The 21,477-nt window shown below is 45.6% G+C and overlaps 1 protein-coding gene across 3 annotated transcripts in view; it reads left to right on the top strand.

Moving 5' to 3' along the window:
- LOC147692969 (protein SSUH2 homolog) overlaps positions 1-21,477 on the top strand; it is a 459,976-nt gene that overhangs the window by 207,227 nt on the left and 231,272 nt on the right. For all 3 annotated transcript variants that reach the window (XM_086939216.1, XM_086939217.1, XM_086939218.1), the window contains 2 exons: positions 12,564-12,671; positions 15,067-15,318. In XM_086939216.1, the coding sequence (XP_086795342.1) occupies positions 12,564-12,671; positions 15,067-15,207 (249 nt within the window). In that variant the 3' untranslated portion in view covers positions 15,208-15,318. Of the gene's footprint in view, positions 1-12,563; positions 12,672-15,066 lie in introns of those variants that run through there.

Raw genomic sequence — 21,477 nt, forward strand, 5'->3', positions numbered from 1 at the left:
GGCGTCAGACAGCCCCTTACAATAGTCCAGGATCATGTCATCTGTGATGTTTAACAATGCGGCAGTTGGGATAGAAGGCAACCTCATTGCTCTCCCCATCAACACCTCATGGGGTGACAGCCCCGTTCTTCTGTCTGGGGTACTACGGAGGCTCATAAGGACCAATGGCAGAGCGTCAGGCCAACTCAAGGACGTTGATGAACACACCTTTGCAATTCTGGCTTTAATAGTGCTATTGATCTGCTCCACAATTCCTGAGGCCTCTGGTCGGTAACTGCAATGCAATTTCTGATCTATGTTCAGAGCCGCACAAATCATTTTCACAAGCGAGCTGTTGAAATGCGTTCCCCTATCTGATTCCAAAGAGGCCGGCACCCCGAAGCACGGAATGAGCTCCCTAAGCAGTAACTTGGCTACTGTGAGGGTGTCGCACCTACGTGTAGGGTATGCCTCAACCCATCTGGAGAATACGCAAACAACTACCAGGATATAACGGAGGCGGTTGCACCTCGGTAGTTCGATAAAATCCAACGGCATGCGGTTGAATGGACCCCCTGACCTCCCAATGTGGCTCAGTGCAACTGGTGTCTTTTTCCCTACATTCAACTGCTGACAGGTCACACAACGCTGGCACACTGCTTCGGCTGCTACTCTGAACTTAGGGTTATACCAGGTCTGCCTAAACACTCTCAGCATAGCGTCTCTCCCTAAGTGTACGGGACCATGGATTTGTCTAGCCATTGGGCTCACCATCTCATTGGGCAACACTGCTCTGCCGTCTGCTGAGACCCAGAAATGGGCCTCACCCACCACACATCCTGCCTTTTCCCATGTTTGTTTTTCAAAATCAGGAGCATTTTCTTGCATGCACTTTAGTTCGTCCCAAGAGTCAACAGTTTCTAGTATCATAGCTAATTCAGTTCTTACATTTATTCCACCCACTTCCACCTCTGTGAAAGAGTACCCTTGTTCCGCGCAATACCGCGCGACTTCGTCGGCATATCTATTGCCTTGTGACACGAAGTCCATGTTTCGGGTATGTGCGGTGCACTTCACAACTGCGATACCTGCTGGACATTGCAACGCCTCTAACAACAAGCGCACAAACTCTCCGTTGCGAATGGGAGAGCCTGAAGAGGTCATGAAACCCCTTTGAGACCACAACTGCCCGTAATCGTGAACTACCCCGTAACCATATTGGCTGTCGGTGTATATGGTGACTCGAATTTGATTGCTTGCCAGGCAAGCACGCGTTAAGGCAATAATCTCGGCTACCTGAGCGGAGTGTACTCCTTCCAAGCATCCAGCTTCCACAACTCCATCAATCGTACAAACAGCGTAAGCTGCTCTCAACTGCCCAACTTCGTCTCTTACACATGAGCCATCGACAAAGAAAATTTCATCTGGGTCAGTCAGTGGCTCATCTATGATGTCGGGTCTAGGTTTGGTGCATAGTTCAGTCACATCGAGGCAGTCATGGTCTGTACATTCATCATCATCATCGATATCATTTGGGAGTGGCATCAAGGTAGCAGGATTCAAAACAGAGCATCTCCTGAGGGTCACGTTCTCTGCAGCAAGAATGACTTGCTCATAGCGCGTGAGCCTACTGTTGGTCAGATGCTGTGTTTTGGTCCTGGTCATTAACAGTTCAACGGAATGGGGCACGTACACCTCTAACGGATGCCCCATGACAATATTCTCACACCTCTCAATGCTGACACCTGTTGCGGCAACGGATTTGAGACATCCGGGCAACGCTGCGGCTACTGGGTCTAAAGTAGCCGAGAAATACGCGACTGGTCTACGGGCATTCCCATGAATTTGGACTAACACAGACAGCGCGCAACCCTCTCTCTCACAACAATAAAGCAAGAATGATTTATCGTAATCAGGCATTCCCAAAGCCGGAGCACGACACAGGTCCTCTCTCAGCTGTAGGAACGCCATCAAACAGTCTTTGTCCCATGGTACCGGATCGCTCACCTCCTTATGCGTCAGTTTCTGCAAGGGTTTTGCTTTCAGTGAAAAGTTCGCGATCCACTGTCGGCAATACCCCACCATCCCTAGGAACATCCTGACTTCTCTCTGAGTTTTAGGCGCATTCATCTTCATGATCGCCTCTATCCTGTCTGGTGACACTTTTCGTTTGCCTTTCTCAATTCTGTGTCCCAAGTACTGCACTTCTGTCAGGCAATACTGTAACTTTCCCGGGGACACCTTGTGCCCATTTGCAGCTAGGTGATTTAGCAAAGCAATGGAGTCCTCCCTGCAAGCTTCTTCTGTTTCTGACGCCACAAGGAGGTCGTCTATGTACTGGACCAGAACTGACCTCTGGGGCAGCACTAGACTTTCAAGATTTTTCTTCAGAAGCTGGTTGAAGATCGATGGGCTCTCTGTATACCCCTGAGGAATACGACACCATGTTAGGACGCGACCTTCCAGCTTAAATGCGAAAAGAAAATGGCTCTCTTCGTCCAGAGGGATCAAAAAGAAAGCCTGGCAAAGATCAATCACAGTGAACCATTCTGCTTGGAACGGTATCTGAAACAGTATCACTGATGGATTCGGTACCACTGGACAACATGAAACAACTATGTTATTAATCTTTCGGAGGTCCTGCACTATCCGGAATTTCCCATTTGGTTTCTGCAAACCCATAATCGGGGAGTTACATGGACTACCCACGATTTCTTTCAGTATTCCCTGCTTAATCATGGACTCGATCACGGGTTTTATGCCTGCAATCGTTTCTGGAGTCAATTTATATTGGGGTGTTCTTGGAAACTCAGCATGCGGTTTCACTACGATTTTCACTGGGTCCACCCCCTTGACCAATCCAATCTCTTCCCCAGTGAAATCCCACACTTCTGGTGCCACTGTCTCTCTCAGATCCCAGGGGAGCTCATCTACTGTCAGAGTGGGGTACAGCTCCACACATATTCTGGAATTTGCAACTTTGAAGTCAGCATCATCGTCATTAGTCAATACCTCCACTCCTTGTGGTGTGCAGTATATGGTACAATTTAACTTGCACAAAAGGTCTCTTCCTAGCAGACATACAGGGCTAGAATCGCAAACCACAAACTGGTGCTCATCGCTGTACTTCCCTATTTTCACCTGCACGGGTTCAGTCAGTGGGCTGGTCATTCTCTTGTTAGCGACCCCCACCACTTGTATGGTCTCTCCAGACATGGGCAGGCCTGGAACTGCGGCTGATCTGATCGTGGATCTAGTGGCTCCTGTGTCCACTAAGAATGTCGTGGGGCACCCTGCCACTTCGGCCTCAACATAGGGTCCCCTTTGGTCCACCTCCAAGGCTGCCCCGAGGGTACAGTCCTCCCTTTCCACTCTCTGCCCAGTTAGTGGGTCCACATAATAGCACTCCTCTCCTCCTACAAACAGGGGCATCTGTCTATATGTCTTACCCATAGTCCCTACTCTGGGTGGCTGAGGGAACTGGGCTCGGGGAGGAGGGCCCCCCCCTTTGAGCACCTTTCCCTGGTATTGCGTTATCCCTCTCATAGGTGCACTCTGAACCTCTTCCTCCTCTACCTCCTGTTCCCCTATCTCAACATTGTAGGGACACTCGCGTTTCCAATGCCCCACCTCGTTACACTGGTGGCACCTAGTCGTTTTCTTCAAGGCAGCTATGTCTATCCTGGGTCTAAAGGTGGAGTTCTCCTCATTGCCCTTGTTCTGACTATACTGTTTCTTCCCTCCAGTACCTGTTCCTTGTTGCTGTTGCTGCTGTCCCCCCTTCCCGGCTGCCTGCATCTGTACCACCATCAGTTTCTCCTTTAGTTTCTTTGCCTTGGAGTCTATCTCATCACAGCAGTACCTGGCATATCTCAGGATTTCGTCTAGGGGTTTATTTTGCCAACAAATCAAGTGTTGCTGAATCATTAAACTAATATCCGGTCTCAGGCCCAAGACGAACTTGGACACAAATTGCCCTATGTCCTTTGGATCCATTACATCCAGACCGCTATACTGTTTAAACGCCTTCAGCAATCTCTCGTAATATTCGTGAACTGTCTCTTTGGGTTCCTGTCTGGTTCGATCTATTTTGACCCAATCTATGTCTTGCATTGGCACTTTATCTTTCAGCCAAGTCATCACTCTCTCGTATTTTGCCATCACAGTCTCGGACGGCCCGTTAGTCTTAGCGTCTCTCTCCGGCTCTGTTGTGGGCCACTCAGCGCTAACCTTGCATGCTGTCCACAAATCTCCTGGCACTACAATGTCAAACAGCGTGTTCAGATCTATCCATAGGACCTTTGAGATTTTTACGAATCTCTCAACCTGCTTGTACCACTCCACTGGGTTCTCCTGCGATTTGGGGAAGGAAGTGGTAAAAGCAGCTAAATCTCCCCTACTCCATGGGACGTGCACATAGTTCCCATTTGCAACTTCACGCAAAGGGTATGCCTCTATTCCCTGCAGTCCTCCTGGTGTCATACCAAGCATGCTTCTCCTGACTGTCCCCTTCTTGGACCACCTCTCTTCCCATTTATCTAGTGCTCTCCATGTCCTTATTCCAGTGATCAGTTCCCTTATGTGCGTTTTCAGTCCGATCGTTCTCCTCTCATCTAGGTCTCGATCTGAATAATGTAGCCTATGGTTACCCTGTAAAGCTTTGGTCCTTGACAGGTCCACCATATATGTGCCTGCTAGTTCGACTAACTTCTCATGGATTGTTCTCGCCTTTCGAGTGATGTCCTTTGCCATGAACAGTATTTCATCCTGCTCATACATCTCCATTCTTTCTTAAGGCAGGGTACCATCTACCATGTCATCCAGATCTGACCTTAAGCTGGTGACATCGAGTCTCTTAGCTTTTATCTCAGCTCGCAGTATCTCTTTCGAGGGAGGTTCACAGGTTTCTCTCCCATCCCAACTCCGAGCCCTACGTTTGGGTTCGGGAGAGTTAAGGAGTGTTCTCCCTTGCTCCCATCTCTCCAGGTCCCATGCTCGGCCATCCGATCTTGGAAGGTGATGGAACACGGGCCTGTTACCCCCAATTTTACTTTGCCCATTCTCTCTTTCTTCTCTCTTTTCACAGTACGACTCTCTGCTATTTTCCCTCTGGTCGCCACTCTCTCTTTGCCTAGTATCGCTCAGTATCCGATACGATCCTTCTTGGTTCCCCATATTCCCTGGACTGCGCTCATGTCCGTCATCACAGGGACTGTGGCGCGACCTCTCGCAACTCCCATTCTGTTCTCTGTTGCCGGGCACACAGTGGATACACTTAAAGCTGTCCCTGTACTCCCGCGTTCTCCTGTCTTCTTCACTGTGTATTGGGCGAGACACCCCCCCACTCTCGGGGCCCCCGTTTTCCAGGCCTGATCTACCTCCACTCCGGGCCCAATGGGTGACTCCCCTACTGTCCTTCTCCCTCTCGTCCCACTCCGGACTGCTCTCTTCAGCCCCGCAGTGAGTCCGGGCTCTGCTATCCTGACTTTCCCTTCCAGCTTCCGCAGCTATGATGCTCTTGTGAGCCTCTACTGCCTCATCCCACTTCTTCAGGTACTCGTTTAACTCCTGAAAGGATTTCCGTCCTGATCCCCTCATATCCACTGGCCATCTATGGCCCCCCGGATCCCCTGCCGGATCCTCTGCTGTGGGTACTGGGGTGCTCCACTCTCTTGGTATCGGCAACTGACTTGGGGAGTTGATCGTATCGTTCCTCCTTGCCATCTCTGCTCTTTCTCTGTCCCTCCGTACCCGTTCCTCCCCTCTGGCTCTTTCTGGGTCATAAATCGATACGATAGGACCTATGGTAACAGGTACTTGTAGTGCATCTGGCAATGCGTAGGATGTGGCACACTCCGTTTCCGGCACCCTTTGTACCACAAACCTCCCGACTACCTGTTGCACCGAACTAGGCTGGGACAGTTCTTTCTTTGCCTCGGGATCCCAATCGGAACCGGGAAGCGGTCCATGCTCTCCTACGTTGCTCCCCTCCCTTTCGCTATGCTCGACATCTCCCCCTGCTCTGTTATACGGGGGTGGCCTATCCGTCAGTAACCTGTTTATCAAGCTGTCCTCTGTTTCGCTCTCCTCATCTTCTTCTAGGGGGCTTTTGTTCCCGGGCATTTCTAACACTGGGTACAATTTATTTACTTCCATGTTATGCACTCTCCATCTTTTGGCATCTGCGTCCCACTTGGCATCCTGCACTGCCCTTACCGATCGTTTCACCCTTTCTTGTCATCTATTCATGTTCTTCTCGTGCGCTGCCCTAATCCAGGCATTGAGAGCTTCAAACTGGGTCGGTCTAGGCAAGGGTCTCATTGAGGTCATAACTGCTTTTAATCGGTGTAGCACCTCTAATCTGAACGTCCCGTACTTCGGAAACGTCAGTTCCTCATTTCCTTCTGTAATCTTACTCCACTCTGAGATCCACAAAATTGTATGCAGCCCAACATTTGCCGCCATATAACGAGCCGGCGTACCCTCCGGCGGGGCTTCTTCCCCTTCATACGATCCCCGCCTCTTTTTTTAAACGCCGCTCTCAACCATTTAAAACACTTCATGATTATACGCACAAATTCCAGCCTCAATACCCTGTTTACTTCCTGATGATAATCCACCAATCCTAGCGCGGCTTTGCTAGCTGGCCTATCGCAGCGCGGTCTTTCTCCGGCCGGCCAATCCCAGCGCGGCACTTTCTGACGTCACTCGTCTCCGCTTCGCAGCAGCACCCCTCCTTTCTCAGCTCTTCTCCCGGTCATGCATGCGTCCCACTCATACCCTGAAAAATGACTACTTCCGACCAAGCGGTCACTTCCCTCGACTGTACGTCCACAGTCTGTCTCTAATTGTCAACACAACTGACGAAATGTCTATCGTCTCTCTGATAGGTTGCTTACACACACAGTAACCTCCGACCAGCGTCCGTTACTCACGCACTCACTCTTACGTTCCCCCTATCTCGGTCTTTCGGGTGATCAATGGTACCTCATGACCCCCTTCACACTGGTTGACAATTACTTTGGATGTCCGATACACCCGAACCACTTAAGCTCTCCTTGAACTTAAGATTTCCACCGGTTGCGCGCGCTCACAACCTGTTCCACAGTCACTCTACAGACATTCAACTCCGCCAGACATTACAACATAGATACAATACAAAAACACCGCAATCTAACACGCATGACCCTTTATACTCACTCTCGACCGATACTGCTGCTTTTCTGTCTCACGTCATCCGGACCTTCTTCGGCGGGCGGTTCTTCTGATCATCGATCTCTAGGGGCCTTGGGGTAATCTAACCTGGCCTAGATCACCCTCCTCAAGAAGGCAACCATCCTCTATAGCTACCAACTGCTGGGGCGAGATTTTGATCGATACCTTATCACTATTGATCTAAAACCCCGTTCTGGTCGACTGAACCTTTGTTGCCTGTCATTGAGGGAAGAAAGTGCATCTCTTACCAAGTTAGTTCACCCAATAACGGACTCCGCTCTGAAAGATCACAAACAACTTCTAGCTTTCAAAGGTTTATTATATAGTTAGGATAAGCTGCAAGTACAGGCATCTCAGAATGAGATTCACAAGATACACGGGCCCACCTACATACATGTGCTCTCTGAAAACCCTCAGACGAGCAAAGAAGACTACGAGTACAAGTTCTAAGAATAACAAAGCTATAAGCATTGACACGTATTGAGATCTCTCCGTCATTTAAAGTTGGAGGGAAAACACAGGTTAGGCTGTCCCTACCCTGCTCTGGATGGTATCCCTACTTAACAAGGTCTCAACCTATCAAAAGGTGTCAGCGGTGAATGACCCCCTAGGGAAGTCACCCACTCTTAGTCTCTTGGTGAAAACCTATAGTTCTCCAGTCATGACCCCTCTCTGCCTACCCATCCGCTCTCTAAAGGGTCCTCAGGCATCTGCTCTAACTCCACCCAGGGGTGCTGTCCCTAATACAAAACATACAACATCGTTTGAGACGCCCCTCGTGAGACGCCCCTCACGTGGTGTAGCTTCAGGCTTTTTCCATGATGAGGCCTCGTGCGTTAGAGTTGACCTTGCTTCTCAGACTCTTCTCCGGCCCGCTGATACCCCTTAAAACATTCCGGAACCCTCCTCCGTGTCTGTGCCGTCTCCTGAACAAACCTCTATTCATTTCATTTATAATTGGATCCCCCCTTTCTCTTGCAGACAGACATCTGCAGCCAAGATCCCAATTCTCATAGACTTCCAACAAAAGTTTGCAACATTTCTCGGCACAGACCAATACGTGTAAATCAATGTCTATAAACATTTCAGGCCTACAGCATTTCTCATAATGACTATACCATTCAAATCCTTCATTAATTAGTAGCATGTTAATACTCTATTCTATAATTTGGTAAACACATCTATAAAATATGGCCCATTAATGCTACTACTAAAAGACATTAGTGGAATCCATGTCGTGAAAACAAACACCTTTCCCATCCCTTCCAACTCTGGCCCTGAGGCCTACCACGTTCTACGTTTTACCGCATGCCATCTTACATTTTAGCAGCTACATGACATGGATTCAGGAGTAATCACGTCTAATAAAGTTATATAATTTCACACATTTCTGCATTAGTTCCACTTCTACTTAAATCACTAAGTTAACTGCACATCTCAGAATATAAATGCATATAATATCAGCACTCATGGCATTTCTCTTCATGACTTGTGCTTACTACGTGTAAGTGTGATGTACTTATACATTTAGGTCAGTTTGCGCTCTCTCAGCTCCAATAGGGCACCACAAGTTTGAGGTTTAGTATCAGAGGAGCCTGACGTGCTGTCTTTCATTGGGTCCAACAGCAACTTAAAATCCCCACCCATATATATATATATATATATATATATATAATCCACGTCTAAATGCAGTAGCTGCGTGTGAAGGTATAGTAAAAAGAATGGGTTGTTGGTGTTTGGAGCATATATACATACAAAAGCCAACCAGGAGCCCGCTAAATTTCCTGTGACCATCGTATTCCCTCCCTCCTCATCGTTACAGACCCTCACATCTGGAAGGCCAAGCGTGTGTCAAGTAAGACTGCAGCCCCCCTTGCACGTGTACTATCATTTGCAAAATAGCGATGGGAGCCCCAGGCGATCGCAAAATGATTGGAGGATTTTATAGACAGGTGGGTTTCTTGCAAAAAGGCAACAACAACCGCTGCAGGTATTGGAGTGCCTGTTTCCACTTTTTAGCGTCATTAAGTCCCCAAATATTCCAAGTGAATAATGTGAGGTTTGAGAAGGTGGGAAGCTTACCCCCGGAAGACATAAGTAACACTCAAATCTGCACATGTGTGTGTGTGTGACAACCTTTGCTAATCCAGTCAAGGTAAAAATGTAACACTGTGCGCAATAAAAACCCCAAGTACCACATCGCCCTACCCCGCTCCCCACTCCCATCCCTACCTAAGCCCAAGCAGGGACAATCCCTTTTAACAACCATGCTGAATGTAACATGCAAAAAAGGAACATTTTAACGTACATTTCCACACAATTAGAAGATAAATGTGTATCAACACTAGGGACGAGGCAACTCCACGCCATGAGCCCAATTTTGTAAAACTATAACATTTGCAATAAGAACATTTGCCCTACCAGCCATATCACATGGAACAGCAACAAATCATAAACATTGTGAAACTAGAGGCATTGAATGTGCTCATTCCATTGAGCAAAGTTCACCACTGACCACTGACCCACTGTGTAATGGAGAGTCTCTGCTTTGGTCGTTATAGTCCTGACAAAAAGCTTGAATAGCTGCAGGGGTATCGAAAAGTCTAGATCTGCCATCCGCATCAAGCCGGAGTTGAGCTGGGTGTATCATGCTGTATCTCAGGCCCAGATTAGTGTGCCCTTCACACCCGTATATTACCTTCTCGCCTCTTGGACCATTGCTGTTTAGTCCGGGTACAGCGATATAGTGGAACCCTGCCATGTCGCCCCTCCATTTTTCCTGGCTGACAGGAGTGCCGTATCCCTATCTCGTGAGTTCAGCAAGCAGGCAATTATGGGCCTGAAGGGACATTCTGAATTAGACCCAGGGCCATGAGAGCAATGGGCCCATCCAACTAAAAAGGAGTGAAAGCGTCTTTACCAAAAAGATCAATGATCAGTTTCTCCACAAATATGTCCATACGCCCCTCGTTGGTAGATTCTGGGACCCCTAAAATGCGGATGTTGTTGCACCTGCTGCGCGCTTCCAAGTCCTCGTTCTTCAAGGCCACTGTCTTTAGAATTTTCTCCATATGGTCTATTCTTTTCGTGGACTGTGCTGCTCCATCCTCCAAATCAGACACTCTACCCTTGACATTATCCAAACTCCGTTCGTGGGTATCCAACTTGGCCCCCATTGTGTCTAGCCACTTTTCCAAAGAATCAAAACGCCTGTTCAAAGCTCTAAATCCCACCCTGAGCTCCTGCATGAGTGTGTCTGAGCTTGGGGCAGTTGTATTTGAAGTAGCACCCTCAGCACCCCCCTCTGCCATGGTCATCATGGACTCTCCTGGAGCAGTGTCAGAGCAGCCAAACTGAAGTAGATGCAGCTTCGAATCTTTACGACCCATATCAGATTTTGCCCACTGATCTTGCATACATGTACACCAAAGAAGGAGTTATGTGTGAGTGCGCGCCAGAAGGGCGAGAATGCAACAAAATGGCGCTCTCTTACATCAAACAGGGAAAGCAGGCACCTCAGACTGTAGTGCGCCACACAGGTCGACCAATGATCAGAGTGTATTAGAACAGCAAGTCAATTCAGACTGTTGACACTACCACAGGCATAGGGGGCCGCATTTCAGACATTCCAGGTAACGAAAACACCCTGTGCCGATTGCATATCACAGACGCAGGGGCTCAGTCCTTGGTGCACAACACACGCTTTCTGCACTGATGCAATGTGGTTCGCAGTATCACCCAGTGACGCCTCTCTGCCTGTGACCACACCAGGCCTTATCACTTGCGGGGCTGTATCACCATTGCTGGGGGGGCCCTACCACCTGCGAGACACCGCCAACAAGATGCGTCCCCTTGGCACCCCCTCAGCCGAAAGCTCCTCTGTGCCGCAGGGGCGAGCCCACTTACTTGAGTCTGGCACTACAGGGGCCCCACCACAGGTCCTCCATTGTCTTGCTGCACCCAGTGACCACAAGGGAAACGCTGGACGCGAAACTCAAAGCTCTCCGTGGGCTCCTTGATCTCCGTGGGACCGCCGCGATTAGGCCCCACAGGTTGCTGCAGGCAATGGTTCTTCGTGCACCCAGGGACAACACATTTACATGAAGGTGTGAGGGATCAGGTCACAGCAGACTATGGGTGCCTAAAATCTGGAGCGAGACCACCAGGATGAATGCAGGATTGGAGATTAAACGCTGCATGACCATCTTGGTCAGTCGCCTGGCCAGGCCCTACCCTCATCTCAAGTACTTGATATAGAACTCAGACGTCTTTTAAAGAGCACACATTTGGTACATTACTACCCAGCTCTCCCCGTGGATAACATTGGGGCATATGTAGGTAATTCACATTCGGCGATTCTCAAATAGCGATTTTTAAGGAATCGCTATTTGAGAATCGCAAAATGGAATGTAGGTAAAAAAATCGCAATATTTTTGCGAATCTCTAAAATTCCTTAATTGCGATTAGCAAATTGCGAATCGCAATTAAGGAATGAGTGTCCCACTCATTCCTATGGGCCAAGAGCCCCATAGGAATGATTGGGGATACATTCTCAAATTGCGATTTTCCATAGAAAATCGCAATTTAAGAATCGCAATTCCAAGGGTGCCAGGGTGTTCAAAGGACACCTGTTGCACCCCTGGAATGTGCCTGTAAGTACATGTGGCGCACATACATGCCCTAAGGGCATGTCTGTGCGCCACATGGCACTTTTAATTTTTTTTAAAAATGCATTTTGACAGGAAATCGCAAAATACCATCTACTTGAAGTAGGTGGTATTTTGCGATTCCTTATGGCAAAATCGCAATTTTAAAGGCACCCCTACATAGCATTTAAGGAATCGCAAAATTGCGATTCCTTAAATGCTTGAGCGAAATAAGGAATCGCAATTTTTGCGATTCCCTATTTTGCTAAGTGGCACCTACATACCAAAAGGCCGCTTGCGATTTGCAAACGCCGGAATTCTGTGAATTCCGGCGTTTGCGAATCGCAAACGCCTACCTACATATGCCCTCATTTACATTTGTTCTATAGAACACTCTCTCACGCCTGTCAGTGCCGAGCGCTAAATAATGCTGTTAAATAAACAGTAAATAGTTCATATACTGGAAAAGACTTGCATCTTTGGTTATGTTATCTCTTTGACATTTATCCTTCAGGTTGTAAGATCTTTGGGCTATTGCTGTTCTTGTAAAGCTCTCTCACATTTCTCAGTCCCAGGCTCTTTATAAAACTGTTAAATAAATATAAGCAATTTTTAATTTGTCTAGCCAGTGAGGCAGAAGACTGCATATACCTGAGCTTGTGTCCATGTAAACAATACAATTTCAGGCCACTAAAATCTTCATTCTTTTTTCTAACCTACAAGGTGGTGCCAGTTATGTCGTTTCCTGACCCTATGGTGAACAGCGTTTCATTGAGCTATGTCCAGCAGCACAACGCTCAGTTTGCAGACAATCCACGAATAATAAGACAGGTGAGAACACAATAATGTTATAAAAAGTGACTTATGCAGTTGATGACTGTGGATCACTTGGGTGCAGTGGATGTGCTTATGTATTTATACTTCTATAGTGCAAACCGAGCTGCCAAGCAACTGAGTATTGTGAATTAACTCCTTCGTCATGAGCACAGTGGAGCTATGCTCATGACGTGCTGGGCTCGTCATAACTGCTGCGGAACGCCCACGAGGGGATAATTCCCCTCCTGTGCGGGGCGTTCCATTGAGTGGATGAGCACAGCTCCACAGTGCTGCATGCTGAGCTCAGCTCATCACGAGCACCACGGCGCCGCACACGCGGCCCCCCTAACCCCTGCGCAGTGGGGGAATTAGCCCTGCGGGGAAGGGGTTAGGTGAAGGGCTGATAGAAGTAGATTGTATACATTAATTAGGGATTACACCAATACACCTATTACTTTTCTAGGCAGAGGGAGCTTAAGTATTTTGCCGAGAATCATATTACGTTGAGTCTATCACCAAGGCCTGGATTCCAACCTGAGTTCCCAGGTTCCAAGAGCGACAGCTCTAGCCGGCGGACCACAACTCTCCATTAATGCTTGACAAGGCATCTACCACCTGGGAAGGAGTGGTGCAAAAGGAACCCTCTATGACCTGGACTGAAGTTGTGTGCATATTCTGGCCATGATTGTTTAGAGCAGAAAGGATCTACACAGCTTTACATGTGTGTACAACCGGGCTTGTAGAAGTGTGTGAGACATTTGAGCATTAACGGCGCCAGATTACCTTGCTTAAGCAGCACATTTCTTGGTTGCGGTAGACGTGACCACCTGGCTCAATTCATTTATATAGCAATGGGGAATAACTGCTTACATCTGGATTTACCAGATGGTTTTCCAAGCATTTTTTCACCATTCTGGCAAGAAACTGCTGACATTATCCACCTGTATTAAGCCGGCAGAACATTATCAGCAGGACTGCTGGTGGGGGTGTTAAATGAGAGGGCTATGGTGAAGGTCACACATATGCCTGTCCGAGGAAGCATTATTTGCTCGCGTAACACTGCACCAGGCAGTGGCTGGGCTGGGCTGGTCAATGAAACCTGCAGCAGCCCCACACCCTGCAGCCTTTCAGAAAGGCCCACTGTTTCTAGGCCTAACATTATTGGGTCCAGAGATGTCAAACCTGATAATTCCAGGTTCGGTTACACTAGTATTTTAAAATTGAATAACCTCTTAAAACAACTCCTAATAAGTACCTAAGCAGGGGTAAAAAGAAAAATCAAGACTGCAAGCCTTTTCCATTTAACCGCCTCATGGACAACATTCCCAAATCCATCAGGACCTCCGCAACATTGCTCAAATGTAGGAAACACCTGAAGATGCACTACCCTAAAGAAGACCACACCACAATGAAGTACCTGTCGGATCCCGAAAGTGAGCTGCCTCTTCTATCTCTCATTGAATATATGGGTGCCTTTGACCAGCATTCCGCAGCCTTATTGCTAGGTTTGCAATATACAAATACGACATACATCCATACAAAAAATGGTACTTAGCATATTTCATATGTGAATAATCTGGCGAGGAATGCTGCACGCAGCAATAGCACAAGTATTGAAGTCTCAACATTAAGTAGTGCTTGCCTTTATCAAGTCTTAGGACCTAATTTAGAGGAGTGTGCTGATGGGGTATAGAGCTGACTACCTATAGAACCCCAGGTTTACACACCAGACCAGGAAGTGCCTCCAAAGTCACATAACTGTATAGACCATGCGGGAGGGCTTCACGGACATAGAGATGTGTGGGGTCCACTTCCTCAATCTGTAGACCATGCTGCGTTTCTTCATGGACATGGAGATGTGTGGAGCCCCTTCCTCAATGTATTGACCACGGTGCAGTGCTTCATGGACATGGAGCTGTGCTGGACCCACTTCCTCCAGGTATGATGTCTATGTCTGATGCCTAACTTTATTGGATCCACAAACCAGTTATATGACTTTTCTAATCTTGGAAACACAGAAACTCCTTATCTGAACAGCAGGACTAGGTGTGTTGCCAATGTGGTAAAGGGTAACCTTTACATCTACCTTTCCCCGTTACTCATTCTTTTGAGGGTGTAGGGTAGGGGTTTATCTGAAAACATTTTCCTGGAGAGGAAATACACAATTAATGTAAACCTGCAGATTAGGCAATCCAGACAATCCGTCTGGTCTGCTTAAGACATTGTGACAAGTAAGACTAAATCCAACTCAAATGTAGATATATTGTAAATGCATTCCTTCACTGCTACATAAACACTCACATGCTTTAGTGACTTGAGCCGATGAAAATCACTCTCCAGATGATTGTAGTGTTCTTGTAGGACCTCCGTTTTTCTCAAGGTGTCTCTTCTGTTTTGCTTTCTTTCATAGAGACAAACCATCGAGCTGGTTGCACTCATCAAGGTGAACTATACCTGGGGCGAGGAGCCGCACACCTATTTTGTATATGGAGAGGAGAATAAAGTATACACCGACAACTATCCAGCAAAGTGCTGCTGCGCTGTGATGTGAACAATGATTATATCATCATTTTAAATCAAAGAGTTCGATTAACATCTGAATTCGATTTGTCTATGCATTTTAAAAGTTTAAAACAGTTTTATAATAAAAAATTATTTTATGAAAAAATCATTAGTTGTATTTTTTTATTTTAATACCTAATAAATATACAGAGTGGGACTGATTACGAACAAGGGCCAGATGGGCTATTTCATGAGGCATAGCCAACTGAGTTCTATACAAAATTCAATATATACCTCCCATTCCATTAAGTTAAATAAATGGGAATAACATTTGGGAGAATGTGGAATTTGGTGCCTATGGTACCAAATTATATATGGCTTTGTAATTACATGAGTATTTGTTTTACCTGCAGAGTAGAACAGGTTTGACCTACAAAAAACTGACCCGAGGAAAATTAAGTGGTGCTGATGTTCACGGTACCTGGTAAATCGCCAATGTGGAAAACTTTGTGGGTTGTATTTCCAATCTCTGCACAAATTGGAGGTTGCACAGGGATCAGAACTTGGTCCTAAATTAGGAATCACACCCTAGCATTTGAATGTCTGAATCCAGACCCTAATTTAGAATTGGCAACAGAAGATCTTTCGATGCTTGGAGTAAATGGAGAATCTTGCATTGGGGTATTCTCACCAATACTTGTATTTGACTGCTGCATTCTCCACCAAATGATAGTCCTCCAATTGAGAACTGTCCCCTTCCCTCAAATCTCTTAGTTATACAAAGTCTTCCATTTTCACAACTAGATACAATGACCCCTTGATTGGTGTGTGGGTACTTTCTTAAAAGAATTATGCTTGGCACCAGGGAGAGGCAACACATGAAACTGCAGACATGGGATTCATGCATCCTCACAAGAGCCAAGCGTCTAAGTGAGAACAGCTATTCAATTTGCCTTCCCTTTGACACCCTCCTAACCACAGGGTCAAGCGCTTATGCAAAAATAACATTTATGCTGGTGAGTGAGTGCAGAACTGAAAAAGTGTGCTTAAACATATGCCGGTGCAAACAAACATTGATCAATGGTATTTCCTATATTGTACACCACACTGAATTGTACTCAAAACTTCAGTAAAAACACAACACAATGAGTGAAAGCACGATTGACACACATGTATTTAAACATTTATACAATGTGGTTTTAATGGAGAAAGCACAAGGATAAAAGAAAAGGTACTGTGGCACTTCGTGTTCTTTCTTCATATTTTAACCATGAACGCATTCAAAGAGAAGCACCAATTACATTAAACTTTAAATCTCTGTCCCAGTGAAAATTTGTGGGGAAACATTTTCTGCTCCAAGCCAATATACCCCTTCTGGAAAATTTTCAGTTTAATATTGGGAGCACGTCTACTTTCTGCCAGCTTCAGGATGGTGGTAGAATAATTGAAAACATTATGTTGCCACTTTTGAAAATCGTAACCTTGTGGGGAAGATGCATTTCACCCCAACGCCACCTTACATCAAATTGTACCCTTGTTCCAAAGACAAGCTATAAACCAAATAAGCCAATGTCATAGCTAAAAAAAAGTTTCCCCCCACTTAACTTGGGGCCTGATTTATGGAAGTTCCTTTTCCATGTATTAATAGTAGGGTGGATGTCTACTGTTGGTTTTGATGGTCATCCACCCAAACATTTGGCATTACTTTGTTTGTCGGAAACAAACCCCCAAAGCAGGACTTCATTTCTGAATAAAAAAAAAAAAATGACCCCCCACAACCTGGAAGCTTTCTCCCAAGGTGTGGGGGTCATTTTTGTTGTTTTGTACTGTCCCTCGCTGCCAAGTGTTTATTGACGGTGATGGGCATGGAAAAAAAGACAATACACTGTCGTCCATAAATAAGGTAGATGGTGTAATTTCCTTCCTCCAAAGGCCCCTACTCCCTCAGGCTGTTGGACTAATTATTCGATTGACTTTGCCAAAGGGGGCTCCATTGGCCGAAAACCTAAGGTCCACCTATCTTTAACTGAGGAGGGCGGACCAAGGATTTGGCTAGTAGGGTGCTCTGTCACATTTATGTCCGAGTATCCTGGCTGACAAGCTCTACATTGGGCACTTGCCGCCTGATTCATCAAGCTTTTTTGCGCTCGCAAAGGGCCAGATTCTGAGAATCTGGCCCTTTGCGAGAGCGATTTTTGCATTTGGGATTCATCCCAAATGTAAAAATCGCTAAATGCGATCTCGCAATTTTGCGAGGAATTACATTTAAGGAATCTCTATTTGAGATTCCTTAAATGCAATTCATCATCCTATTTTTTTTTTGCGAATTAGCAATTTCTAGGCGCAATTTACCGCGAGGTCAGACCTCGTGGTAAATTGCGAAAACTCAGAAAAATGCATTTAATTGCATTTTTCTGAGTTGCATGTTACACACACACATGTCCTTTGGACATGTGTGTGTGCAACACCTGTGTAAAATTTCATTTGAGGGGTGCTACAGGGTGTCCTGTGGACACCCCTGGCACCCTTCAAATCGCTATCTTATTTGCGATTAGCAAATTGCTAATCGCAAATAAGGAATACTCCCCATTCATTCCTATGGGCCTTTTGGCCCATAGGAATGAATGGGAAGTTATTCCTTATTTGCGATTAGCAATTAGCTAATCGCAAATAAGGAATTGTAAGGAATCGCATTTTTTTTGCATATTCCTACATGAATCCCGTTTTGCGAGTCCTTAATAGCGATTCGCTATGAATCCATGATCCATAGCCGATCAGGCCAAGTTACGTCCCCTCCTTCTGTGGGCTCGTATATGGAATGTCCCTGAACTTTCAAGTTATGCGGATGCACTAAGCGAACTTCTCTCAACCCCGGGCTGGTGTAAGATCGGTTGGCTCCTGGGAGTGAAGCGCCTTCTTTGCGATTTAGGCCTGGATGACGCTTGGGCCAATAGATCTTCACCACCCAAACAGCTGTTAAAGAAAATATTCTGGATGTGGGTGGATAATGAGAGAGCGATCCATTCGAATCTGTGCAGATCTGCTGTGGAGTTTTTGGTTATCAAATGCCGTCCTTTCAGAGAACCCTACCTTGATGTGATTTTGAATCCAGCAGATAGGGCGTTGTACTTTAAATTTAGGGTTGGGGTTCTGCCTTTAGGCACAAGGACAGCTAAATGGAAACCACCTTGGCAAACCATAGAAACTTGCCCTTTTTGTGCGACCAGGGATGAATCCATTCCCCATTTGATGTTCGAATGCCCAGCCTATGCTGCTCCTCGCCGCAGATGGTTGAAACCGCTCTGCACGAGGCTGGGCACTCGGTCACACTCGGAGACCCTACAGCTGTTAAGATCAGACCCTCACCCACTGCTTGCTTGTGGCCTGGCAAAATTCTTGGGGTGGGCTTGGAGGATAAGAGCCGCGAGGAGAATGATCCTCCAGTAAGGGTGCCAACTTACACTTTATCGGCCCCGCTGTTTATTGTTGCGTCCCCTTTCCTTTATTTTTCCAAAGATGATAATTACGTGTTTGTATAAATGCTTTTAGAATGGATGCTAATTACTATGTTGTATATTTTATATTGTCCTTTTGAGATCTGTCAGTTTTGATGGCTAAATTGTATAACTGTTCTCATGTTTACATTGATTTTTTATTGTAATGCTTTTATGAAATGAAATATTTCGAAATAAAGCTATTAGGGCCTCGCAAAACGTGAGCATGATGAATCAGGCGGTTGGTCTCCTAATGAGGGCCTGAAGGTCTCAAATAGACCACTGAATCAGTCTACAGATGGGCTTATTAGAATGGACCATATGGGAACACCACCATCTAATCAATGTTCTAAATGTGCTGGTATCTTTGTTTTTAAAACATCCTATCACTCCCCGCAAAGGCAGAAAAGGCTTTAACCGCATGTGTCAGACCTGTAACAAAATAGGAAGACTTGGAATACACACAATTTTCCTAATCTTTTAGCACAAAGTATATTTTCATTAAAGTGGGCAAACATCTGCGGTGATCAGCTAACACCTGAGATGAATTATAATACATCCCCAAACAGGAACCTGTGCCCAAATCGGAGTTAACCAAACTGTCCCACATGGGCCATTACCAAGGATTTACATAACACACACAGGGAAAAGCCACACCTGAATTGTATGCCGTGACAAAACTAACACAATTCACTGAAATAAATGAATGAAATTAGATCAAATTGCCCTCCAAAACAATGACTATTCTGAATGAAAACAAAAAAAATTGAAATTCCCTAAAAAAACCTGTTGAAAGAAAGTTGTAGATCTGGCACAAATCCTCAGTAATCATATAATTTGCATGGCAAGTTTAGTGATTTAACCTTAAATCCACTTCCCAAAAATTGCTTCCACATCTCATACAGGATACGATTTTCACAGTTTTTGTGAAGGAAGATAGCAATAGATGTTTAATCCAAAAGTTAGAAAAATTGCAGATTTGAGTGTGCTAATGTCTGAGTAGACAGGGTAGGACAGAAAGCAGATATAAGATTCAAAGCGTTGGTCACTTGGCAGAGGAATTGGATAGGCTGAGTGCTTTGTGGATTTGAAGACTTGAGCAGTATTGTAGTAATCACACTGGAACAGGTAATGGGGAAAACAACTTATTTATTGGCTGTCCATCTCCACAGCTTCCAGGGACAACGGACAAGTGCCCCTGGGAGTTCAAAGTATAACATTCTATTTCCCTGACAGTGACATAACAGTGAATAATCAGCCACGACTAAAGCAAATTTGAATTTCCCTGGTAAAATGTTAAAAGGACCCACAAAGTCTATGGCTAACTTCAACCAGGGAGCATTGGGTACATCGACTTCTTGTATTGGGGGAACAGAGATCTTAATGACTTTGTCACTGGTACAACATGTCACACATCTCTCCACAACATCATTCACCATGCGATCCATGGAAGGCCACCAGTAAACAGAACAAATCCTCCTCTTGGTGCTAGACTATCCTAGATGACCCGCATGACCAAACTCGATGATGCGAGACCTCAAAGACTCTGAAGGAATACATTTATCCCCCAGCATAACCATTTCACCACTTTCTAAAGAAAGATCATCAGCAACTTTCACGAAAGGATGGAGATCACTATCTAAGTGCATCTCTTTGGGCCAACCTGACACTATGAAGATCTTAACTTTTTTGAGCACAACGTCCGAATCCATGCACCAAACCATTCACGTTCAGTAAAGCATCCCTGACTGCATACATCCACTGCAGCAATAAGATATTCTTCATCATCATCATCACACAGATCATGTATTCCTAAAGGTAATGGTGATCTTGAAAGAAAGTCTGCCCTTGTATTTTTTCCATCTGGGATATGTGCCACTTCAAAATCGTATTGTAGTAATTTAGAACTTACCCTAGCAATTCTCGGAGTATGATCTTTGACAGTATTGCCATTGAGAATAGGGATAAGTGGTTTATGATCAGTTAGTAATTTGAAAGACTTTCCCCATATAAAACTTTCGAACCTTTCAACAGCCCAACACCATGCCAGCACCTCTCGTTCAATTACAAAGTAATTTCTTTCACTAGGACACAACGCATGTGAGGCAAAGGCAACCGTGTGTTCTTTATCCTGCTTGAACTGAGAGATCATACCGCCAAAACCGTCCAAACTTGCATCCACAGTACACTGACAGTGAGGATCAAAAGGCGAGAGTATCTTGCAAGATCCTAGTTCCATTTTGATGTTGGTAACCTCATCCTGACAATGTTTATCCCATATGAACGTGACTTTTCTTTTTAATAAGTTTCGCATATGTACAGTTTTTGCTAAAAAATTTAAATAAACATTGTGTAGAACTCACACACACCCAAAAATGAGGACACCTGTTCTTTAGAGATGGGGCGAGGAGCATTCACAATTGCATCAATAAGACCTTCTCTGGGTACAATCCCGTCACCAGAAATACGATGACCCAGATATTCAATTGTCTCTACACCAAACACACTTTTTTGTTTTTTTTTGCAACAATACCTTTTTCTCAGAATCTCTCCAGAACAATATAAAGATTCTTGTCAAGGGATGCCCTGCTTTTTCCTGAAACCAATATGTCATCCTGAAAAACAACAGTGTCAGAAACATCCTCCAAAACTTTCTCTATTACCCGTTGACATACTGAGGCTGCCGAGGCAGGCCCGAACGGCATCCTTCTAAACTGAAAAGTTCCTACAGGCGAAACAAAATCAGTAAGATGCTTACACTCTGGATCCAACGCCACCTGGTGGTAAGCAGAGGCAAGATCGATTTTATAAAACAACTTTGCACC

Source organism: Lissotriton vulgaris, chromosome 9 (assembly GCF_964263255.1).
Source record: "Lissotriton vulgaris chromosome 9, aLisVul1.2, whole genome shotgun sequence".
NCBI classification, from domain to species: domain Eukaryota; kingdom Metazoa; phylum Chordata; class Amphibia; order Caudata; family Salamandridae; genus Lissotriton; species Lissotriton vulgaris.